Source organism: Pollachius pollachius, assembly GCF_949987615.1.
Source record: "Pollachius pollachius genome assembly, chromosome: 11".
Taxonomy (NCBI): Eukaryota; Metazoa; Chordata; class Actinopteri; order Gadiformes; family Gadidae; genus Pollachius; species Pollachius pollachius.
In genome coordinates this window covers 747,501-771,603 of record NC_136944.1, presented here as the reverse complement: position 1 = coordinate 771,603, position 24,103 = coordinate 747,501, and the positions used below count along the sequence as shown (strand labels likewise).

Sequence of the window (24,103 nt, the reverse complement as noted above, 5' to 3'; positions counted from 1 at the left end):
ATTATGTAAAAAGTCAATTGTTAGGCCTAATTTCTCTGATATAAAGGAAATTACAAAAGTAACTCAACACCAAGAATTCAACGACGTACTCAGGACTTGAACTCGAAAAACCCGCTCTACTGGGCAAATGCTAGACCACTCACTCTAATGCTGGTTGATGAATTCTATAGAATACATACATTTGTATAAAAATGTCTTGAGAAAATATCCACGATAACAATAGATAGCAATTCATTTAATTATTTTATTTGCATCATTTAATCTTAGACAGTGAAAATATACGCTGTTTGTACTTCATATATGTACATTTATGACAAAATCGTGAGGACTAAGCTTGGCGGAACCTTCTGATGATACACTTGTTTCCGACAGATGGACTTCTCTGAAACACCGCTCCAGAAAGTCTGACAGTTGGCCTGGTACCGAGCAGGTTAGTTTGGTCGGATAAATTGCACTGGTTACTTAGCGGAGATTCCCTTAAGTCAGGTTCATGGAACGCAACTCTAGCTGGAAGTAGCAAGGCTAAGCGAAATAAGACCGGCTTTGCCTTTAGCTTGGTTGATGGAAAACCCCTCTGGATCGGTCCAGGGCATGTGGCGCACTTCCAGCCTAAACAACCCTGAGTGTGAACATCCGAACGGTCTTTATCGTGTTTTGGGGACATCAGGTGGTCACTGGGGGTCACTGCAGTGGAAACTAATTACAGTAGTACTTAACGTTTAACTGGATTGGATTTGAATTAAAGTCACAATGTGGCATTTCAACTTGCTTGTGGCTCAAAATATCTGGGATATATCTATATTCAATCACAATATATAACTGACACACCAGAAATGCAGAATATACTAGTTCACTGACCCTGCTGCTGTCTGTGTTCTCCCTATCCCCCTCCTTCTCTACTTCTGCTGTTCTCTCTCTCTCTCTCTCTCTCTCTCTCTCTCTCTCTCTCTCTCTCTCTCTCTCTCTCTCTCTCTCTCTCTCTCTTTCTCTCTCTCTCTCTCTCTCTCTCTCTCTCTTGCGCTCTCTCTCGGTTCCTCAAGTACTTCCCCTTCCAACAGTTCGGTGTGTGTGTGTGTGTGTGTGTGTGCGTGTGTGTGTGTGTGTGCGCGCGCGTGCACACTGCACAAACACACACACATTCATTTTCCCAGAAAACGTGACATGGGCTGAGAGGTCGGTTCAGCTAAGTTACTTCCTCATCTGAACGGTTCGTCGCAGCGAGGAGCTGTTCTTTCTCCGCTTTGAAAACCTTTCACCTGTGTTTTATAAACACTTTAACCTCCCTTTCTTCCCTTACATTTATACTTTTATAACTTTTTACCGTATGGGACTGAACGTATTTTCCTCCATCAGTCTATTGAGAAAAGGTAAGTATTGATTAGAGATGATGATTTGGGCTGTAGTCTTAAATTCAACCATCTCTCTGACCAATCGATTGGTCTATGGTGAAAAGATGATTATAAAACAATGCGCACGTTATCTCTAGATCAACATAATCTACCACAGTGCGTTCTACTCTACCTGCAAGCCTCAATATCACATAAGGGCTGTTTGAAGGTCAGTGGGTTTCAGACCCCCTCTCGGTCCGAGTCCACTCGGTTAGAGCAGAGGTTCAATATGAAGCAGACAGAGGACGAGCCACGGAGCATCGGCCAGCGTCGTTTATAGACGACACAACCCAAGAATTGATTTGAGCTTTTATCTGTGTGTAATATAATGGGGCCCACTGGATGCTGCTGGGATTCGTGCCAAGAAGCCAATTCTGATGTGTTCCCACTCAAAGCCTAGTGAGCGTTAAATATGAAGGGAGATGAAGAATCACAGACATATTAAGAAAAAAGTACTCATGCCTTACCATTTTTGCTGATCTGCCCACAAACTTACTCTACACTTTGCATACTTTTTTGTTGTCCTTTTTAACCAAATGCTGCCACATCGATGACTTTGTTGGAATCAATGAGTTAGTAGCGGAGTAAAGGTTCAGTAAGTTAGGACTAGCGGTCTTCCTTAGCTGCCAGTTCAACGTTGAGAAACCCAGGGGTTTGACCTCTTGTCTTAAAAGCCTTATAGTTTATTTAACAATATGATTATTAAAACAGAAACTACGGAGCCTTCAAACAAATTTTTATTCATAATTCATGTTATTTCTAACACGATATAGCCCTTCTCAAATATGAAACACATCGGTCTGCATTTGTCCCTCCCGGCCCTAAAATAATGGATTAAGAAGCTCTTTGTTCTTATGAAAGGAACACCAGCCATTGTCCGACCAAAGAGAATTTGGTCCAACAAGTGAATATTGATTAACCAATCAACCAACTGACCAGAATTTGACAGCCCTAGAGATCATATAGGTACAGCTTCTATGAAACATCCATAAATCCTGGTTCTTGTTTTTCTAGAAGAGTCCAGCCGCAGCAGAGAGCAGACTCCCCTGGACCCAGCTGTGACTCCATGAAGAGTGACTGGTCTATGGCTCACCCTGACGAGTTTAAAGATGGAAATCAGTCTATTGAGAAGAGGTGAGGATTCATCAGAGATCATAAAGATACAGCTACTATCAAACGTCCATAAATCCTGGTTCTTGTTTTTCTAAAAGCGTCCAGCAGGAGCGAGCAGGCTCTTGTTATCAGACTTTACTGGCACTGATGTTTCCAAGGCAGGAATAATTAAAGTGTGTGTGTGTGTGTGTGTGTGTGTGTGTGTGTGTGTGTGTGTGTGTGCGCGCGTGATCCCCCACAGACACCAGAAGAGGTCAAAGGTTACCAGTGCTCAGTCTCTACAGCAGCATCAAACAGAGCTGATCAAGGTGTGTAAATGTCCACCAAGACGTTTAACTTCAGCTCTCCGTGGACATTAGAAAGCATCTCTTGTCCAGCGGGACGTGGATCCAGGACAGATGCTTCTGATGTCTCAGTTAGTTCAGAGTAAAGTTCTCCTTGATGTTTGTTCTGTTCCAGAGGGCTGAGGAGAACGCACATGCTTTCCTAGACAAGGAGCTGAAGAAGCTCTGGAGGGATCTCTTCTCAGATTACCCACAATGCTCAGAGGGTCAGAGAGTGGAGGAGGAGGAGGTGTATGGTAAGAAGGAGGAGCAGAGGAGGCGCGCCATAGAGGGAGTGGTGGACATCACAAAGCTCTGCCTGATGGAGATGAACCAGGAGGAACTGGCCGACACACTGGGGGGCGGTAAGAGACTCTTATCTTGAAAACAGATAAGAAATACACATTTTGATGAGCAGTAGGAGATTATTATTTGTTCTCTTCAGACTAAATTACATAGTGTGAGACTTATACATTTCATACTTCTATGTGGAGACAATCTTTCCTCTTTGAGTTTTTCCTCTTTCAATTTTTCCTTCTTTGTTAAATGGTTTGATCCAGTATGTGGGGTAATGGTGGGGGTCTCAGGTTAAAGAATGTTAAACATCATCATTACCAGCACCAAATCCCCCGACCACATCACCCCCATTCTCGTCCAACTACACTGGCTCAGTGTCCAACACCGGATTGACCTTAAAACCCTTCTGCTCACCGACAAAGCCCTCCACAACGTGGCCCCCACTTATCTCCCCGACCTCCTCCAGGAGGACAGGCCCTGCCGCTCCCTTCGTCATCCTCAGCTGGTCTTCACGGTCCGGACCTCCCGCCTCAGCACCGTGGGTGCAAGGGCTCTCAGCACCGTGGGTGCTAGGGCTCTCAGCACCGTGGGTGCTAGGGCTCTCAGCACCGTGGGTGCTAGGGCTCTGACCTGAACTGAAAGACACGCCCTGACAACATTCAAACTCTCCTCAAAACACATGTGTTCCCACTGGCCTGCTCGCTATAATGACCCCCTACCGTGGGTTCCCCTCGTATCCCCGTTGTGCTGCTGTTCTTACCCCCTCCTACCTGGGTCTCCTCACTGCTGTTCTTACCCCCTCCTACCTGGGTCTCCTCACTGTTCTTACCCCCTCCTACCTGGGTCTCCTCACTGTTCTTACCCCCTCCTACCTGGGTCTCCTCACTGTTCTTACCCCCTCCTACCTGGGTCTCCTCACTGTTCTTACCCCCTCCTACCTGGGTCTCCTCACTGTTCTTACCCCCTCCTACCTGGGTCTCCTTACTGTTCTTACCCCCTCCTACTTGGGTCTTATGTCTTGTTTTGATCATGCTGTTGGCGATGCAGCTCCTGCTGTTCTTGACCCTAGATTGTTTTATGAATTGTAAGGGGACCTTGGGTGTCATGAAAGGTGCCTTGAAATAAAATGTTATTTAATGTAATTATTATTATTATTATTAATAATATTAAACATAAACTGCAGATCAACAGCAGAATAACTCTGTGGAAGAGATGCAACACTATCTTGTTATATCAGCATGTCATTTTACACCAATTCACTATCATTATTATTATCATTTGACCAATCATATTGCTGTGGAAAAAACAAAGTCCTGAACATTTTGAATCCGTAACACACAATCTTTGTCACGACCAGCTTCTCCGACCACAAGTTATGAAGCCACATTAACATTAAACATTATACTGCTGACCAACAGCAGAATAACTCAGTGGAAGTGATGAAACCCTGTCTTGTTGTATCAGCTTAGCAAATCACTTTACACTGATTCACTATCATTATTACTATCATTAGAACAATCATATTGCTGTGGAAATAATAGTCCTTAACATCTTGAATCTGTAACATGCAGTCCTTCACAACCAGCTTTTCCGACCACAAGTAATGAAGCCACTAAATATCATGACGTTGGAAATTTAACAGGAAATATTGACCTGGCCCCACTGATCACCATCCACTAACTGATGTCATCTGTTGTTTTCTAATTTAGGATCTGATGCTGTCAATTGCCAAAATAAAATCAAGGCTCATTTGAAGAAGAAGTTCAGGTGTGTGTTTGAGGGAATCGCTAAAGCAGGAAAGCGAACAGATCTGAACGACTTCTACACAGAGCTCTTCATCACAGAGAGAGGCAGTGGAGAGGTCAACAAGGAACATGAGGTCAGACTGATTGAAACAGCTTCCAGGAAACCAGCCAAGGAAGAAACACCAATCAGATGTGAAGACATCTTTAAACCCTTACCTGGACACGATCAACCAATAAGAACAATGATGACAACTGGAGTGGCCGGCATTGGTAAAACCGTCTTAACACACAAGTTCACTCTGGACTGGGCTGAAGGCAAAACCAACCAGGACATACACTATACATTTCTCCTCACTTTCAGAGAGCTGAATTTACTGCAAGGGAAAGAGTTTAGCTTGGTGGAACTTCTTCATCACCTCTTTAGTGAGACCAAAGAAGCAGGAGTCTGCAGATTCGACCAGTTCCAAGTTGTCTTCATCTTGGATGGTCTGGATGAGTGTCGACATCCTCTGGGCTTCCAGAACAACCCGATATGGAATGATGTCACAAAGTCCACCTCGGTGGACGTGCTGCTGACAAACCTCATCAGGGGCGACCTGCTTCCCTCCGCTCGCATCTGGATAACCACACGCCCTGCGGCAGCAAATCAGATCCCTGCTGAGTGTGTTGACATGGTGACAGAGGTGAGGGGGTTCACCGACCAACAGAAGGAGGAATACTTCAGGAAGAGATTCAGAGAGGAGACGCTGGCCAGCACAATCATCTCCCACGTCAAGAAATCACGAAGCCTCCACATCATGTGTCATATCCCAGTCTTCTGTTGGATCACTGCTACAGTTCTGGAGGACATCTTCAAAAAATCCCAGATCGAAGAGATGCCCAAGACCGTGACTCAGATGTACAGCCACTTCCTGAGGGTTCAGTCCATACAGGGGGACAGGAAGTACCATAGGAGGGCTGAAACAGATCCAGACTGGAGTTCAGAGAGCAAGGAGATCATTGTTTCTCTTGGAAAACTTGCTTTTAACCAGCTGGAGAAAGGGAACCTGATCTTCTACGAGGCAGATATGGCAGAGTGTGACATCGATATCAGAGCAGCCTCAGTGTACTCAGGAGTGTTCACCCAGATCTTTAAAGAGGAGTGTGGGCTGTACCAGGACAAAGTGTTCTGCTTTGTCCATCTGAGCATCCAGGAGTTTCTGGCTGCCCTTTATGTCTTTCTGTCCTTCATCGATACTGGTGTCAATCTGCTCTCAAACTCCTGGAAAGATCAACTCCTCCTCTACCAGAGTGCTGTGGACAAGGCCTTACAGAGTGAGAACGGACACCTGGACTTGTTCCTCCGCTTCCTCCTGAGCCTCTCTCTGGAGACCAATCAGATTGTCCTACGAGGTCTGCTGGGACAGAAAAAAAGATCAGTGACCACTCAGATTAAAACAGGTCTGATGCGACTGACAGGAAGTAGCTCACAGACCAATAAGGGAACAGTGTCTTACATCAAGGAGAAGATAAAAGGAGATCTATCTCCAGAGAGAAGCATCAATCTGTTCCACTGTCTGAATGAACTGAACGACTGTTCTCTAATGAAGGAGATCCAACAGTACCTGACATCAGGAAGTCTCTCCGGAGAATCTCTCTCTCCTGCTCAGTGGTCAGCTCTGGTCTTCATCTTACTGACATCAGAAGAGGAGATGGACGTGTTTGACCTGAAAAAATACTCTGCTTCAGAAGATGGTCTTCTGAGGCTGCTGCCAGTGGTCAAAGCCTCCAAAACATCTCTGTAGGTTCCCTAATAACATGTATTACAAAAGACACTACACAATATAAATAAAACTGGAATATAAGGTTAAAATAATATGAAAAAGATCCCATAGGTTCATAACAATATATCATAACAGAATAAACGTATTAGTTATAATAATATACAAAACATCTCTGTAGGTGTCCTATTAACTTGTAATGAATTGTAATGTATTACAATTCACATAAGAGAATATTCAGAACAATAGAATATAGGAGTATTCATTTTCAACATTTTCAATCTCAACTAAACAACAATTTAACATTTATACATCTAATTATTTAGTATTTTTTGTTTAACCAATAACATTCCTTCATTATTTAATAACTTAAAGATGTATGTTATTTTAATCACAGTTTCTAACCTGTCCTCTTTATTTTGTGTGAAGGATGAAGGGCTGTGATCTGTCAGAGAGATGCTGTGAAGCTCTGGCCTCAGTTCTCAGCTCCAACTCCTCTAGTCTGAGAGAGCTGGACCTGAGTACCAATGATCTGCAGGATTCAGGAGTGAAGCTGCTCTCTGCTGGACTGGGGAGTCCACACTGTACACTGGAAACTCTCAGGTCAGTTTTACCCAATGGTCAAACAGTTACACCACAAGGTTTAATATCAGAAGACATTTAACAGATTTACATCCATAAAAGTGCACACATAAAGTGAAGCAGCACGCAACTGACAACCACAAGCGCACAAATAATGTCTTAGTTCTCGTGCTCGCAAAGTGTTTTCCTGATTGCTATGATATTTATTCTCCTCAAAACACAATATACATAATATTGGAATAAAACTTCTAATTATATACAAAACATCGCTTTACATGAACTAGTAACATGTATTACAATACAATACATAATATGCATAATACTGCAACAAAAAGTAATACTAATATGCAGAACGATTTTCAAACACTGCAAAGCAAATGGACTGCATTTACATAGCGCTTTTCTAACTATTGACACACACACACACACACACACACACACACACACACACACACACACACACACACACACACACACACACACACACACACACACACCGAAGTCAACCATGCAAGGCGACAGCCAGCTCGTCGGGAGCAGTTAGGGTCAGGTGCCTTGCTCAAGCACACCTTGCCCCTTCACAACAACTTTCATGTAGTTATACATTTTACACCCAATATTGAATAACCACAATTTCTTCATTATGTAATAAGTTGAAGATGTAAGTTATTTTAATCACAGTTTCTAACCTGTTCTCTTTATTTTGTGTGAAGGCTGAAGGGCTGTGATCTGTCAGAGAGATGCTGTGAAGCTCTGGCCTCAGTTCTCAGCTCCAACTCCTCTAGTCTGAGAGAGCTGGACCTGAGTACCAATGATCTGCAGGATTCAGGAGTGAAGCTGCTCTCTGCTGGACTGGGGAGTCCACACTGTACACTGGAAACTCTCAGGTCAGTTTTCAGCCTCTTCAAACTGGGTCTTGGTGTTGTTTAATATGCAAGTCTGGCCCGCTGATGTGAGGGTTAGGGGTTGACCTGTTAACTACTAGTATGTTATGTCTGTTATATGTTATGTAGCTCTGGCCAGCTGATGTTAGGGGTTGACCTGTTAACTACTAGTATGTTATGTTTGTTATATGTGATGTAACTCTGGTCAGCAGATGTGAGGGTTAGGGGTTGACCTGTTAACTACTAGTATGTTATGTTTGTTATATGTGATGTAACTCTGGTCAGCAGATGTGAGCTGAGGAGTTGTCATTAGTGTAGACATGGGGATGAGGCTTTAGCCGTGCTGTGATCTGAATATAATGTACACCTCACCATAGAACATCACTGGCCGTGGTAAAGTGAATCATATTGAACATTAAAGATGGACTTTATTAACTTCACATTAGTTTGGTGTAGTGCTGCTCATGTCCGATGCCTTTCTGTTGCTCTTTTGCCTGCTGACAAAACTCTCCCTGGTTCTACACAATGTTAGAACCTGTGAAGAAACGGTCTCAGCGTACCAAACACAGCGGACTTCTCCTGACTCTAACCAAACAATATCTCATTGAGTTGTAGCTATTGAGAAAGGAGCATTTGCTTATGATCCTGTTTCACATCCAAGTGAAGGAAGTTCTGATGTCTGTGATGATGTCATCTCCCCACTTCCTCTTCCTGTTCTCCTTGTCCTCCAAATGGAATGAATACACTTTATAAATGTGGTTACTTTAGTATGAACTGCTCTCAACTAGAATAAATATAATAAAGTGTGTGTGTGTGTGTGTGTGTGTGTGTGTGTAGTTTGTCTGGCTGCCTGGTCACACAGGAAGGCTGTTCTTCTCTGGCCTCAGCTCTGAGCTCCAACCCCTCCCATCTGAGAGAGCTGGACCTGAGCTACAATCACCCAGGAGACTCTGGAGCTGCGCTGCTCTCTGCTGGACTGGAGGATCCACGCTGGAGACTGGACACTCTCAGGTATGGAGAGGACAGCTCACCACTCAGGGACAAAGTCTCCTACGAGGATTCAAGCCACTGCCAGATGAAGTGGTTTGAAGAGGCAGCTGTAACTCACGTTGTGTACAATGTATGAGACGGCCGATGATGAAGGTGAATGTTTCAACATGCTGCTCTCACTTTGTTTCTCCCCCAGTGTGAAGCACGGTGGAGTGTGGAGGCTGAAACCAGTTCCACAGAGATGTGAGTGTCTGTTTGATTCATCACATCACACACTCACTACTGAGATGGAAAGTCCATCCACACAGCAGGAAGTGAGATCAGATCCTACTGGGAATGAGGATGATGGCTGACATCATGTATCTTCCATATATTAATACTGTCCAATCATCATGAAGATAACATCTGGGCTCGGGGGAGGGGGGGAGGGGAAGGGGGGGTGTAGGTGGAGTCTGAAGCAATAGCGTTACTATAACATCACATGACCCCCCCCCCTCACATGTCATGTTCAGGAGAACAGTACCAGTGATGATGATGAGGATGAAGAGCGGTTCAGCAGCTCATCATGTCTGGTTCTCCCTCAGATGCCTGTGAACTCACCCTGGACCCCAACACGGCCCACAGACGACTCTCTCTGTCTGAGGACAACAGGAAGGTGACGTGGGTTAGAGAGGACCAGCCGTATCCGGATCACCCAGAGAGATTTGACTCCCCGCTCCAGGTGTTGGGTAGAGAGGCTCTGACTGGCCGCTGTTACTGGGAGGTAGAGTGGGAAGGATGGGTTGAGATAGGAGTGACATACAGAGGAATCACAAGGAGAGGACGGGGTGGTGACAGCGGGCTTGGAGTGAACAACAGGTCCTGGAGTCTTGATTGTGATGATGGTGGTTACTCTGCCGTGTACAACGGTACAGTAACAGACCTCCCTCTCCCCCCCGCTGGCTCCACCAGAGTAGGAGTGTATCTGGACCGGCCTGCTGGCTCTCTGTCCTTCTACAGAGTGTCCCCAGGTGGAGGAGGGTCCTCAGACACACTGACACACCTCCACACCTTCTGGTCCTCCTTCACCCAGGAGGACCTCCTCCCTGGGGTCGGGGTATGGCAGAGGGGGACCCCAGGGGGAGGGAGGAGGGGGAGCTCAGTGACTCTGTGTCGGTTGTAGAAGAAAAAAAAGCAGGCGCGGGGGAGGAGGACCGTCGGCTGCAGTACAAACACACACACACACACACACACACACACACACACACACACACACACACACACTGAGAGGACTGATGACTCAGTGTCTCTGTTGCAGTTATAGTCTCTCTCTCCCTCTCTCTCTCTCTCTCTCTCTCTCTCTCTCTCTCCCTGTATCTGTCTCTCGCTCTCTCCCTGTATCTGTCTCTCTTTCTCTTTCTTTCCCCCTCTCTCTCTCTCTCTCTCTCCCTGTCTCTCTCCCTGTATATCTCTCTCTCTCTCTCTCCCTGTCTCTCTCTCCCTGTATCTCTCTCTCTCTCTCTCCCTGTCTCTCTCTCCCTGTATCTCTCTCTCTCTCTCTCTCTCTCTCTCTCTCTCTCTCTCTCTCTCTCTCTCTCTCTCTCTCTCTCTCTCTCTCTCTCTCTCTCTCTCTCTCTCCCTGTATCTCTCTCTCTTTTTCTTTCCCTCTCTCTCTTCTAGACAGTATAGTATGATAAACCATGAAAAGACTTTTAAGATCTCCCATAGTTAGAGAAGCACATTTATTATTTGAAATGTATATAAAATACCTATTGATGGTAAATGTTTGTATATTTTCAGATGTCACCAGTTTTGGTCTTAAGGGCTCTGATATCATCATTTTTGTTATAACCCTGATTTACAACCTGATTTAAAGCAGATTTTATATTTTATTAATAATAACCAAAAGGTCTATGCGATAATGTTGCATGTTGTAAATTACTTTAAACTGAATCTTGATTTTTTTGTGTTCTGATGGGAACCAAGCATCCACAGAACATGTTCAGTTATTAAAGATATGTGCACACCTGTTGATGCTTTGTAAAGTCTGCTGCTTCTATTGTTTTTGTCCTCCTGTTTATTGTGTACATGTAAGGGACTATTTTTCTGTTGTATTTGTTAATGAAGCATAATTGCAATAAACAACTCGGTGGATCCAAGTGAATGTTCTCGTGTGTTCAGCCGATTTTTTCTTCTTTTGTGAATAATGCTTCAATAAGTGCCTTAAGAAAAATAATATATTAATTAGGGCTGTCAAATTAACGCGTTAATTCCGATTAATTAATAACAAAAAAAATAACGCGTTCAAAAAATTAACGCAGATTAATCACGCTTCTATAGTGCCCTTTGACCCGGTGCGTCATTTGCGTTGAAACAAAATGGAGGCAGACGAGAAGACGCTGCTCGGCCCCGTGCACGGAAAGTTCAAGTTTAAACTCCCAGACGGAACTGTAGATAGGAACACCGTTATCTGCAATCTCTGTAGTAAGGAATTTTCCTATCACCGGAGTTCTTCAACCCTTAAATATCACCTCAACGCAAAACGTTTGGTAGCAAGCTGGCAGGTACGAGCTGCCACCGCCCCAGAAGCTGGCGCTAGCAGCCAGCCTCGTCAAGCCACACTCGACTGAGATGCATTGAATCCTGAGTGAGATGGAAATGTTATTCATTTGATCTTAACATGCACCGTATGTTAATGAAAGACATTCATCTGCCATAATTTACTTGAATTAAATTAATTTTGAAATACCTTCTCGGAAAAATGTAAGCATGAGATTAATTTAGATTAATGAATCACAGAGCCTGTAATTAATTAGATTATGTTTTTTAATCGCTTGACAGCCCTAATATTAATCAGAAATTCTAAATAAAACCACAAATGTTTTTCCTACCTGGGTTTTGGTTGGGGGGGTTCTCAGTGTCTCTGTGTCGGTTGTGGAAAGAAACCACAGACAGACGGACGGACACACTCTGTCTCTCTTTCTCTCCCCGTCTCCCTCTCCCCCCCCCCTCCCTCCCCCCCGTCTCCCCCCCCCCCTCTCCCTCTCCCCCGTCTCCCTCCCCCCCGTCTCCCTCTCTCCCCCGTCTCCCTCCCCCCCCCGTCTCCCTCTCCCCCCCTCTCCCTCCCCCCCGTCTCCCTCCCCCCCGTCTCCCCCCCCTCTCCCTCTCCCCCCCTCTCCCTCTCCCCCCGTCTCCCTCCCCCCCCGTCTCCCTCCCCCCCCCGTCTCCCTCTCCCCCCCTCTCCCTCCCCCCCCGTCTCCCTGCCCCCCGTCTCCCCCCCCCTCTCCTTCTCCCCCCCTCTCCCTCTCCCCCCGTCTCCCTCCCCCCGTCTCCCTCCGTTTCGGTGTGCGTGTGCGTGTGTTCAGTGTGTGTGTGTGTGTGTCTATGTAAGTTCATGTGTGTGTGTGTCTATGTAAGTTCATGTGTGTGTGTGTGTGTGTCTATGTAAGTTCATGTGTGTGGGTGTGTGTGTGTCTATGTAAGTTCATGTGTGTGTGTGTGTGTCTATGTAAGTTCATGTGTGTGTGTGTGTGTCTATGTGAGTTCGTGTGTGTGTGTGTCTATGTGAGTTTGTGTGTGTGTGTGTGTGTCTATGTGAGTTTGTGTGTGTGTGCGTGTGTGTCTATGTAAGTTCATGTGTGTGGGTGTGTGTGTGTGTGTTTATGTAAGTTCATGTGTGTGTGTGTGTGTTTGTGTGTGTGTGTCTTTGAGTTCATGTGTGTGTGTGTGTGTGTCTATGTAAGTTCATGTGTGTGTGTGTGGGTGTGTGTGTGTGTCTATGTAAGTTCATGTGTGTGTGTGTGTGTGTGTGTCTATGTAAGTTCATGTGTGTGTGTGTGGGTGTGTGTGTGTGTCTATGTAAGTTCATGTGTGTGTGTGTGTGTGTGTGTGTCTATGTGAGTTCATGTGTGTGTGTGTGTCTATGTAAGTTCATGTGTGTGTGTGTGTGTGTGTCTATGTGAGTTCATGTGTGTGTGTGTGTGTGTGTGTGTCTATGTGAGTTCATGTGTGTGTGTCTGTGAGTTCATGTGTGTGTGTGTCTATGTAGTTCATGTGTGTGTGTGTGTCTATGTAAGTTCATGTGTGTGTGTGTCTATGTAAGTTCATGTGTGTGTGTGTGTCTATGTGAGTTCATGTGTGTGTGTGTGTGTGTGTCTATGTAGTTCATGTGTGTGTGTGTGTCTATGTAAGTTCATGTGTGTGTGTGTCTATGTAAGTTCATGTGTGTGTGTGTGTCTATGTGAGTTCATGTGTGTGTGTGTGTGTCTATGTAAGTTCATGTGTGTGTGTGTGTCTAGCCCTGTAGACGGGTGGGGGGGTCTCTCTCTTCTCAGCGGCGTCCGTTGGAGGGCGGAGTCAGCAGCACTTCCAGCGCCGTGGTCGCCCTTGGCAACGCCCCTCCCCCACCCAGCAGGTGTAGGTCCCGCCCTCGGACCGCTGGACCCGGTGCCCCACCAGGGCGCCGTTGCCTAGCAACTCGTACTTCCCCGGGACGGGGGTCAGGACCCGGTGGGTGGTGAAGACCCAGGAGCCCCCCCCCCACGCAGGCTGGTGTTTTCTTCACAGTGCGCGCTGCGTCAGGTTGTCACGGACACCGAGTACTACGATGTACCACAATGTATTTATTACCAATCACTACTATTCATGAATTACCAATGTCTAGATGTTGGTTTAGTTATCACGTAGCCTGTAGCCAACCTGAATACCACTAGATCATTTGGATACCTGAACGTAGCATTCATGCTTAATGTAGGAGCCTAAATGCCTGTTTACTTTATTTAAGTTCATATTTTATGAACTTCCTTTTCAGTGGAGTTCTAATGTACCAGAGCGATGCTGTTTAGGGGTTCCATGAATCCATAATCCATAAAATCCATATTTTATGGATTTTTCAGAAGTGAAATAATATAATAGTCAATTGTGTTATTTCTGAATACATAGAATTTTATTTTGAAATTCACTTGCAATATTTTTGTTGTATGCTCACATTTAGTTACTTTATTTTGAAGTGTGAGAGGAACTTATTGGTGTTACCTACCGGTGACAGACAGTCAGGATAACAATGTGGAGCCACATAGTTTTTTGACCTCTCTTTCTATCTCTCACCACTAATCAAAACCTCATCTTGTGGAAAAGGATTTTTGTAGTTTGCGTCTGACAAGTAAACCTTTTAAACTTAATTTTTGTGGATATTGGGTGAGGTATGCATCGAGGGGAAAACGGAGCATCAATCTGGAGCTTCACTAATCAACCTATTGATCCTACAGTAACAACACAAGCTTAGCTATAATGTGTGATTGAAACACATTGAAATTGTGTGTATAAACTTTTCAGATGCACATTTTACAGGATTAACTGAATCTTCTCTTCACTTTATCCAAGACTTTGTGTTTTATCTGACGCCACCACTGGAAGTCTGTCTTAGAGGGCTTGGAAGGTCAGGAAAAACAAAGGAAAAGTCACTAATCACTCATCACCTTTTCAAGGGAGTTCCAATATACCAGAGCGACGCTGTTTAGGGGTTTTAACTGAAGCTTGTAGATGAAAACGTCTTGAAACTAAAGGCGTTGGGTATGTTTGGTGTAATGAGCTCACAGGAGTCCCAGCGTTCTGCTCTCAGCGCTTTATTAAAACATTCCTGGACACGACGCTCGGTGATCATGAGTGATGTGATGATGAGAGTTGATCAGGAGCCCGTCCTCTGGCCGGGTCACATGGGGCTCCGGGTGGGAGGTCAGAGGTCAGAGCCCGTCCTCTGGCCGGGTCACATGGAGCTCCAGGTGGGAGGTCAGAGGTCAGAGCCCGTCCTCTGGCCGGGTCACATGGGGCTCCAGGTGGGAGGTCAGAGGTCAGAGCCCGTCCTCTGGCCGGGTCACATGGGGCTCCAGGTGGGAGGTCAGAGGTCAGAGCCCGTCCTCTGGCCGGGTCACATGGGGCTCCGGGTGGGAGGTCAGAAGTCAGAGCCCGTCCTCTGGCCGGGTCACATGGGGCTCCAGGTGGGAGGTCAGAGGTCAGAGCCCGTCCTCTGGCCGGGTCACATGGGGCTCTAGGTGGGAGGTCAGAGGTCAGAACATGTCCTTCCTGTATCTGTGGATCAGCTCTGAGACGTCCTCCTTACACACCGTCACACAGTCGTCCGCCTTCATGTGGTACACTACACACACACACACACACACACACACACACACACACACACACACACACACACACACTGGCAGGATCTGAAGACCGCACACACATGCATATAAATAAATATATATATATATATATATATATATATATATATATATGTATATATATATATATATATATATATATGTATATATACACATATAAACATGTATATGTGTAGAGATGTATAGAGAGAGACACACACAAACACATTTATCCAGACCCATCCATACACATCCTCTCATAAATAGTAAATCTTGCACATGAATACAAAATATAGGAATAAAAATGAGCACACTGCAATCTGAGGAATTCATGGGTGAAAAATACAGGAACCCCTTTAATGTAACAATTTACAAATATACACATCTATAAAAACATGATAAAAGCATGCAAGAAGTATTAAAAACAAACAGGGAAAAATAAGTGGTCATTCACACATTCAAAAACCATTCACACATTCATACCATCCTTTCACATAAAAGAAGCCTCCATTGTAATAAATGGGGGAGTGAAAGAGGTGGAAGGCCTCAGTAAAATAATGATGCAGAGGAAGCACACAGTAAAGATAAAAACATGCAACATATTAAAACACACAGTGGACCCGACGCCATGCAGGGAACCCCCAAGGAGGAGTCCCAGGACCCCCCAGCGCCCCCAGCAGCGTCCCAGCGCGGCCCCTACTCCCTGATGTTCAGGCCCAAGGGGGGAAGGGTCCTAAGCTTGGCTATCCACCTATGCTCCGCCGCCTTCCTCTGTCTGTCCCACCAGCACGCCTTCATCTCCAGCCCGGTGATGAATAGTGAGGTGATGGGGTGTGTTTGGAAGTGTTGGACCGTTTGAGTGTTGAGTGTGCCTATGTGTGTAGTATATAAGTGCTGTTTAAGTCTGGTGAGTATCCTGGGCTTTGTTTCGCCGACATAAATGATGTGGCATTCGGAGCATGTGATGGCGTAGATGATGTTTTTGTCCTGCATGGTGAGTTTTTGTGTAATAGGGCTGGAGGTGGAGGCGTGCTGGTTCCTGAAGACCGCCAGCTGCTGAAAGTGGCCTCGGTGTTCAGAGGGGGCTCGCACCAGGACATCTTGTATGTTCCGTTTTTTTAAGTAGGCCAATATTATTTTATGGTTTTGGAGTGTGGGGTTGTTGTGTTGTGCGCGTGTGAATGCGTGTTTCAGTTTGGAGTGTGTGTAATGTTTGGTGTCAATGTGCTGATGAGGGGTATGATGTGTGTGTGTGGCTGCCCCCCCTGATCGTCTCCGCTCCTGATGTCAGGGGTCCCCTCAGGGAACCTGTTGGGGAAGACCACCTGACTCAGGGATCCAGGCCCTCCTAGTGGGGGCCCCCCTCAGCCGGCCTGTGGACGGGGGCGGACCCGGTTAAGGTGAGACGTAGAGGAGGGAAGCTGGTTAGGGTAAGGGAGGTGGTGGGGGTCCGCAGTGGAGGCCCCAGGCGGGTTCAGGTGAGACGGAGTGGGTGACGAGGGGTAAAGGTGAGACGGAGTGGGTGACGAGGGGTTAAGGTGAGACGGAGTGGGTGACCAGGGGTTAAGGTGAGACGGAGTGGGTGACGAGGGGTTAAGGTGAGACGGAGTGGGTGACGAGGGGTTAAGGTGAGACGGAGTGGGTGACGAGGGGTTAAGGTGAGACGGAGTGGGTGACGAGGGGTTAAGGTGAGACGGAGTGGGTGACCAGGGGTTAAGGTGAGACGGAGTGGGTGACGAGGGGTTAAGGTGAGACGGAGTGGGTGACGAGGGGTTAAGGTGAGACGGAGTGGGTGACGAGGGGTTAAGGTGAGACGGAGTGGGTGACCAGGGGTTAAGGTGAGACGGAGTGGGTGACGAGGGGTTAAGGTGAGACGGAGTGGGTGACGAGGGGTCAGTGACTCCAACAGGTGACTGGGGGCGCTGTGGGGGACAGCCCCCAGGCCAGAATCCATGTCCATGTTGGTGTAGAATGAATCTAGATCAACTGTAAATAAAAAGGCTTGTGTGTAAACCGGTGTGTTATTCAGTGTTTGGATGAGGTGGTAGGTATCTTTGATAGCTGGGGTGTTTCCGGGAGATGGGCTTGAGGTGGTACTCTATAAACTCAGCTGCTGCAGAGGACTCGCTCCCACAGTGGGAGATGATTGGTCGCCCCGGCGGCACTAAGAAAGGGACCGTCCAGGACTCGGGCGCCTTGTGGGTCTTTGGCAGAGGATAAAACAGGCGTTCGCGTGTCTGGACCGTCTAAGTATATTTTCTGTCTACGTGTGATGTATTGCGTTGATGGAGGTCAGTAAATATATTGCGAGTTTGATGTTGTGTGGCCAATTGGAGTGAATCCTGTATGGGTCTGTAATGTAATGGATTCCCTAACTGTGTGTGCGCTTCTAAGAGGTATTGTTTTGTATCTAAGATGACTATTTTGGACCCTTTGTCTGCAGGTTTAACTATGGTAGGTTTGACTATGTGTTTGTAATTAGGCAGGTGTCCAGTGCCCTATATTCTTGTTCAGTAGTGTTGGGTGTTTCTAAAGTGTTGTTGAGTGGTTATGTATGGCTGTGTGTTTATTGGTACGGATGAGTGTGGTGAGGTTCTCCGACAAGGCGCCCGGCGGTGGTTCCCAGCTGGACGGCCCCTGAAACGGTGGAATGGGCCCACCGGGACGGCCATGGAAGGGTTCTAATCATTTAAGTGACCGGTTGTAATGGTGGACGGGGGGTGGGGATGAAACTAAGGCCCCTCTGCAGCAGCTGAGTCTCAGTTTCTGACAGATGGAAGACGGTGGATAGGTTCAGAATGTTAGAATCCTGTGGACGGGGGGGTCCCTGTTGGGACGTAGCCCCCGCCCGAAATTTAACTGAGTCAAGCGATGTTGTAGTATGTGTGATGCAGTGTCCGCTGTCCAATGTATGTGGTCGTGAGTTGTGTGGAATTCAGAGTGGTGTATTTCAAAAGGTGAGTTGTATTATGTAGTGATGAATGCATTAAGTCGTGTTAATAGGGTCTGATGTGGTGCAGCTAAATGATGTGAGAAATGAATGATGGGGACATAGAGGGTGGCCTGCAGGTTTGTCCGTCGACAACTCCAACAGGTTGTCCCTATGGTTGATGCCCAGAGCGACCACCACAATCTTGGTGTGTGAATTGGGAGGATTTTCATCTAAGATCTGTGTGATGTGTTGGTATTTGACTCCATGATAACTGTCAATGTGGACGTCTGTGTGTGTGTGGGGAGGCATCCGACTCATGTTTGAGTCACCGATGATCACAACGGGCTTAATGGATCAAAGAGTCCAATCCCTAACTTTATGCCCTGTAGGATCGTGCCTGGTCATTTTGAATATTGTCTTGTTCGGTCTAGCCTTCGGGTCGATGGTTACACTCGGCCGTCGGCGCTCGGGAGTGATGGTGAGGGGACTTAACGTGGCCGAATTAAGGGCGTGGTGCAGTCTAAGCTGCACAGTGCGCTGTGAGGGTGTGCTGGTGGACTGGACGGACAGCGGAGGAGACTTGGTGTTATTAGAGGTGGCTTCAGATTGGGATTGCTTTGTGGGACATTTCCCTTTGATTTGACCCATCATCATGGTGTTCTGTTCAGCCACCTCGTTGAGTCTCTCCGCTGTACCTGTACCAGTCCGGGTCTGTGGTGGGGGCCGCTGCTTGGTGGAATCTACAGGAGGGGGAGGAACAGAGTGAGTGGGGGGTGGACTGAGATCTAATTCTATTGATGGGGAGACCAGGGTAACTATGTGGCTGAGCCGATGTGTGTTAATGAGTGTGTGTTGAGGTGTATATATTAATTAATATGTTGTGGCTGAGCCGATGTGTGTTAATGTGTGTGTGTGGAGGTGTATGTATTAATTAATATATTGTGGCTGAGCCGATGTGTGTTAATGTGTGTGTGGAGGTGTATATATTAATTAATATATTGTGGCTGAGCCGGTGTGTGTTAATGTGTGTGTGGAGGTGTATGTATTAATTAATAGAATATTACATATAAATATATTATATTACATATAAATATAATTACTAATAGAACCAAGTGCAAGTATAACAATCGCTAGGCTAACCAATTCCCCGTGTAAAGCAGCAATAGCAACTACTGTAGATGCTACACAATTAAGTACCTTGAATAAGTGCAATGTACAAGTGCCAGGACGTACAAAATTCAATGGTGGCTGTGCATTGGTTTCTATGCAGAGTCGAGATGAACTCTGAACAGGTGAGTTTTGAGTCTTTTGCGGAAGCTGGTGAGCGACTCTGCGGTCCTTTACACGGGGAATGGGTTAGCCTAGCGATTGCAATACTTGCACTTGGTTCTATGAACATCTTTACTGTACCGACAGCGATATATTGTTTCACTTCTTATGACAAATGTACTTATTGTAACAAATGCACTTATTGTAAGTCGCTTTGGATAAAAGCGTCTGCTAAATGCCCTAAATGTAAATGTAAATTGATAGAGGATCAGTCCCTTGACGCCATCTGGTGGTGCAAGGGAAGATAGACACGGGCATAAGCAACTAAAGATGGACCTGTAACTTTTGCAACCTTAAAACAAAAAAACTATAATCAAAAGAAATACATGTGATATTTTATGCAAATGTAAATAAAATAAAGACGATAAGGGGAAACCTTTTTTGCATCTAAAACAGTGATTGGAGGGGGTGGGTGAGGATGAGAATGAATTTGGGCAGTAAAGGTGAACAGTTTTGGTTGTTCATTATTTAAATCAGTGCTTATATCAATCTGCTTGTTGTTTTCAGGAGCAGGTTCTGCTAGTCGGGAGAGTGGTGGAGAAACCAAAGGTACAGGCGCCCTCTGGTGGACGACGGGGGGCTGGCGCTGTCCCAGTGAGAGGCCATTAGGCCCAGTGACCAAAGGGGGGGCGTGGTCGAGGGTGGACATCCTGATATGGGTGAGTTACTAGTAATTGCTGTTGTATAAATGGGTTGGTTAGGACTGAGGTCCACTATGGTGGTTGGTGTTGGTGGAGGACCAGCAGTGGGTGTAATCTAGTGGATCTCTAGCGGTCTAGTGGACACTCTTAACGCATTCATCAACTCGCGTGCGACACGTTCCCTACTGATTCTAAACTGGAGTTGGGAGAAAGTGAAAGAAAAGTCTGACTGGAGCTAGATGACGTAAGGGCACGGACCCGTGAAAACAAGGCGCGTAAAACGCCTCAAAACGCACCTGGGCCGATGGATGCGTTCCGCGCGCAGCACATGACGGATGAAGAAGACTCGGAGAACGCGGTAAAAGCAGCGACCTCGTCAGAAGAGACTCACGTCCAGGCCCAGCGGGAGGGCCAGCTCCGGAGTCCTGGTCCCCATGGTGTAGTGGCTGGGTCGGCGAGGCTCCGGGCCCCCCACCGGGGGGCCATAGGGGCTGGAGTCAGGTCTATAGCAGGGCCGGCGGTAGCCAGGGGCAAGGGTGGCCTCAGCCCACCCAAATGTGCGCCCTGCCCACCCAATCACAATGGAAGAAAATGTTTTTTATTTTGGTGGAAGTCCAGACCCACTAACGGACGGACCTGTTCATTCGCTGTCCAGGAAAATGTCAAATCAAATTCAGCCAATTAATTAATACTATAGAATATACCATTACCATGCATTGCATCTAATTGGGTCGGCAGGACAGCCTGCCTCCAAGTTACCCACCCGCTTATAGTGGTCACTGGTACACACACACACACATACACACACACACACACACACACACACACACACACACACAATGCATTGACCAGTGGCGTCACTATGCTGTTTTATTCAGATATTATTTAATAGCCCCGAATATAATTTTTGGCTCAAAATAAATAAATAAATATATATATTTATAAATATTTATAAGTAGCCTAGTCTAGATAGTCCTTCTGGCAAGAAAATAAACAGTTTAAAAACATATCCTGTTTATGTGACGGGGCGCATAGCTACCATCACGGTAGCGATACGCTACACACAGGAGACTGGGTGTGAATATTGCCTGTGGGTTTGTCTTGCTTGTTTATGTATTCCGTTACCTTCATACTGTTTTAAAATCATTCATCCACCATGTCATTTATCATACGCACTACGACAGTTTAATACAATCTTGCAAGTACCATCATTACAACTTTCTGTTTCTTTCTGCTTGTTTCCATTTACCATTAACGTCACCTGTTTTGTCGTAATAACCACTCGTCTTATGTTTATATGAGGGTTGGAGCACCGCGTCACCAGGGTTTATATCTACGTCAAATCTTCTGGGTAAACCGGAAGTGACCCCGAGTTATTATTTTTATTTTATTGCTGTCTTTTTACATTTTGGCTATGCCAAAATATAGCAATGGTGCACAGTTTATAAGGTTAATTGTTTCTCGCTAGTTGAGGATAGAACGGAAGCTGTTTTAAAGCTGTTGTGTAACTGCTCTGGTAAACACCCCTGACGCAACGGGAAAATTGGTATGCACCAATTAGCAGTGGGGGTTAGGCCTACTTAGGCCGACGTTCAACAGTGGTTCGGGGAGCTGATGGAGAGAGGACTTATGCCTGAATATTGCTCTCCTGTATTGGACTTGTTTAAAGGTCCGGTTTTCTTGAAGTTTTGACATGTTTTTTTTTCGGTGACTCTCAAGCCTATTTGATATGCTGAGTCAAACTTATGTATATATATAGATTTTTTTTATGTTTTTGTTTTGTTAATTTTTGTTCTATTTTTTTATCACCCTAAGGGCCTTAAATTGGGATAAATAAAAGATCCCATCCTATCCATCCCTCCTCGTCTGCTCCTGAGTGTTTTTTCATCTAGTTCAAGTCGCTCCAACACATCTACCCTTGACAGTTTACCACCTCAAGTAAATTAACCTATCCTATCCGCAGTCAGATCTGTGTGTGTGTGTGTGTGTGTGTGTGTGTGTGTGTGTGTGTGTGTGTGTAAGGTCTGTCACTTGTATTCATTTTACTCTGAAATAACTTGAATGGAACTTTAGATGTTTGGGGATAAGCAGCACAGCAGTCAGGTAGCTATTTAAAGATATCATAAACCACATATTTTGTTTATTTACGTAAAGCATTACGAAACAAATTAAACAATAAAGCATACAAATAAATTTGGCGCGCGCTATGTGCAGGCATTTTATTTTTCCTTCTGGGCTAAGCCCCGGATGTTTATGAAACCTAGAAATCCCCACCCAAATCTACCCCCTTGAGTAGAGGCAATAAAAATACAGAACGATATGAGAGACAGAGAGACGGAGAGAAAAGGATTAGAGGGGAAAAGGAGAGGAGAGAAGGAGGAGTAGTGTTTAGTGACCAGAACTGTATGGAGTGTATCTATTGTTTGTGTCTGTCTGTCTGTCTGTCTGTCTGTCTGTCTGTCTGTCTGTCTGTCTGTCTGTCTGTCTGTGCGTGCGTGCGTGCGTGCGTGCGTGCGTGCGTGCGTGCGTGCGTGCGTGCGTGCGTGCATGCGTGCGTGCGTGCGTGTGTGTATCTATATAGTTTTTATCTATATTAAGTTAATCTTTTGTGTGTGGCTGTTTAGTGTGTTTATCTTTATGGTGTGTATCTATTTGGTGTGTTTTCATGGTGTGTGTGTATCTATATGGTGTCTACCTATTGTCTTTGCGTGTATATATATGGTTTGTATCTATCGTGTGTGTGTGCATATGGTTTGTATCTATATGTTGTGTGTATAGATATTGTGTGTGAATCTATATGTGTGTATCTGTGGTGTGTGTGCATGTGCATATGGTGTGAATCTATATGGTGTATTGGTGTATGTCTGTATGGTGTGTGTCTGTATGGTGTGTGTGTGTGTCTGTGTGTGTGTGTGTGTGTGTGTGTGTGTGTGTGTGTGTGTGTGTGTGTGTGTGTGTGTGTGTGTGTGTGTGTATGTAGTGTACAACATGAAGGCGGACGGCATTGTGAAGGTGTGTAAGGAGGACGTCTCAGAGCTGATCCACAGAAACAGGAAGGACATGTTCTGACCTCTGACCTCCCACCTGGAGCCCCATGTGACATGTGTGGTGGTTGGCGATGACTCCAGTTTAACCAGTGAATGAGTCTCTCTGGTCTCTTTGATGAAAGCTTCCTTCTCACTCCTCAAAGGGCCGCTCAGGATGCTGCCAAGTTATGGTTGCTATGGAAACGGTATCTCGCAGAGCTTGCAGAGAGCAGATGTTCTCGTGTGGAAACATCGCCCTCTGCTGTCCACATCCGCTCACTACACACACAGGGACGCAAGATCACACGTGACTTCCTTTTCACCAACTTGACATCAAACAGTAGTAACACACACACACACACACACACACACACACACACACACACACACACACACACACACACTCACGCATACAGTAAGGTGAATTGAATGAAGACTTTCTTTGTTTTGAAGTATGAATCTAAATCAGACATATCAGACTCATCCCTTTAATTAAAATGAGGGAGGTCATTTCTGATCAAATAAAGAGCTGAAATAGACTCATTGTTACCGATGCAACCAGAGGGCACAAGCCTTTGTTGAGTTTTACTAATTAGCTCACCTGCCGCAGCTCGCGCGGCAAGTGATTTTCTTAATTCGTTATTTGGTTGCATCTGGTGTGTTTCACCTCAGAGGGAACCTGACAGTACGTTGGTGTCCTCCACTGTTTGGCACTGGAGCATCTCCCAAACGCGATATGTTGTTGTGTTCCCAGAAACCGGAACATGTGTGTAATGTTCTGTTGAGCTCTGTTGTGACTTATTTGTTTCACAGGTTACAGACTTTTTGAAGTAAAGAGGAGCATCTCATCTGGACCTGATGTGAGTAGAATTGTGTAGCAAAGCACAACTGCGTTGACTTGTATGTTGAATTTAGATCACTGATAATGTGTGAAGGAAATCTGGGATTGTGGTGGATTA

At 45.8% G+C, this 24,103-nt stretch overlaps 2 protein-coding genes across 3 annotated transcripts in view; both read left to right on the top strand.

Moving 5' to 3' along the window:
- LOC307082435 (NACHT, LRR and PYD domains-containing protein 3-like) overlaps positions 1–24,103 on the top strand; it is a 262,495-nt gene that overhangs the window by 65,541 nt on the left and 172,851 nt on the right. Inside the window, exons 1-2 of one of the 2 annotated variants that reach the window (XM_079746014.1) lie at positions 1,221–1,367; positions 2,403–2,522. The exons of the other annotated variant lie outside the window; for it this stretch is intronic. Coding sequence (XP_079602140.1) covers positions 2,455–2,522 — 68 coding nt within the window. The 5' untranslated portion in view covers positions 1,221–1,367; positions 2,403–2,454. Of the gene's footprint in view, positions 1–1,220; positions 1,368–2,402; positions 2,523–24,103 lie in introns of those variants that run through there. 2 annotated transcript variants of the gene reach the window in all.
- On the top strand, positions 4,743–11,075 carry LOC307083205 (stonustoxin subunit alpha-like; the record flags this gene model as incomplete). The annotated part of the gene is made up of 5 exons (XM_079747039.1): positions 4,743–4,747; positions 7,922–8,095; positions 8,930–9,103; positions 9,279–9,325; positions 9,667–11,075. 5 exons carry the CDS (start codon positions 4,743–4,745, stop codon positions 10,242–10,244), a joined length of 978 nt encoding a protein of 325 aa, XP_079603165.1. The 3' UTR covers positions 10,245–11,075.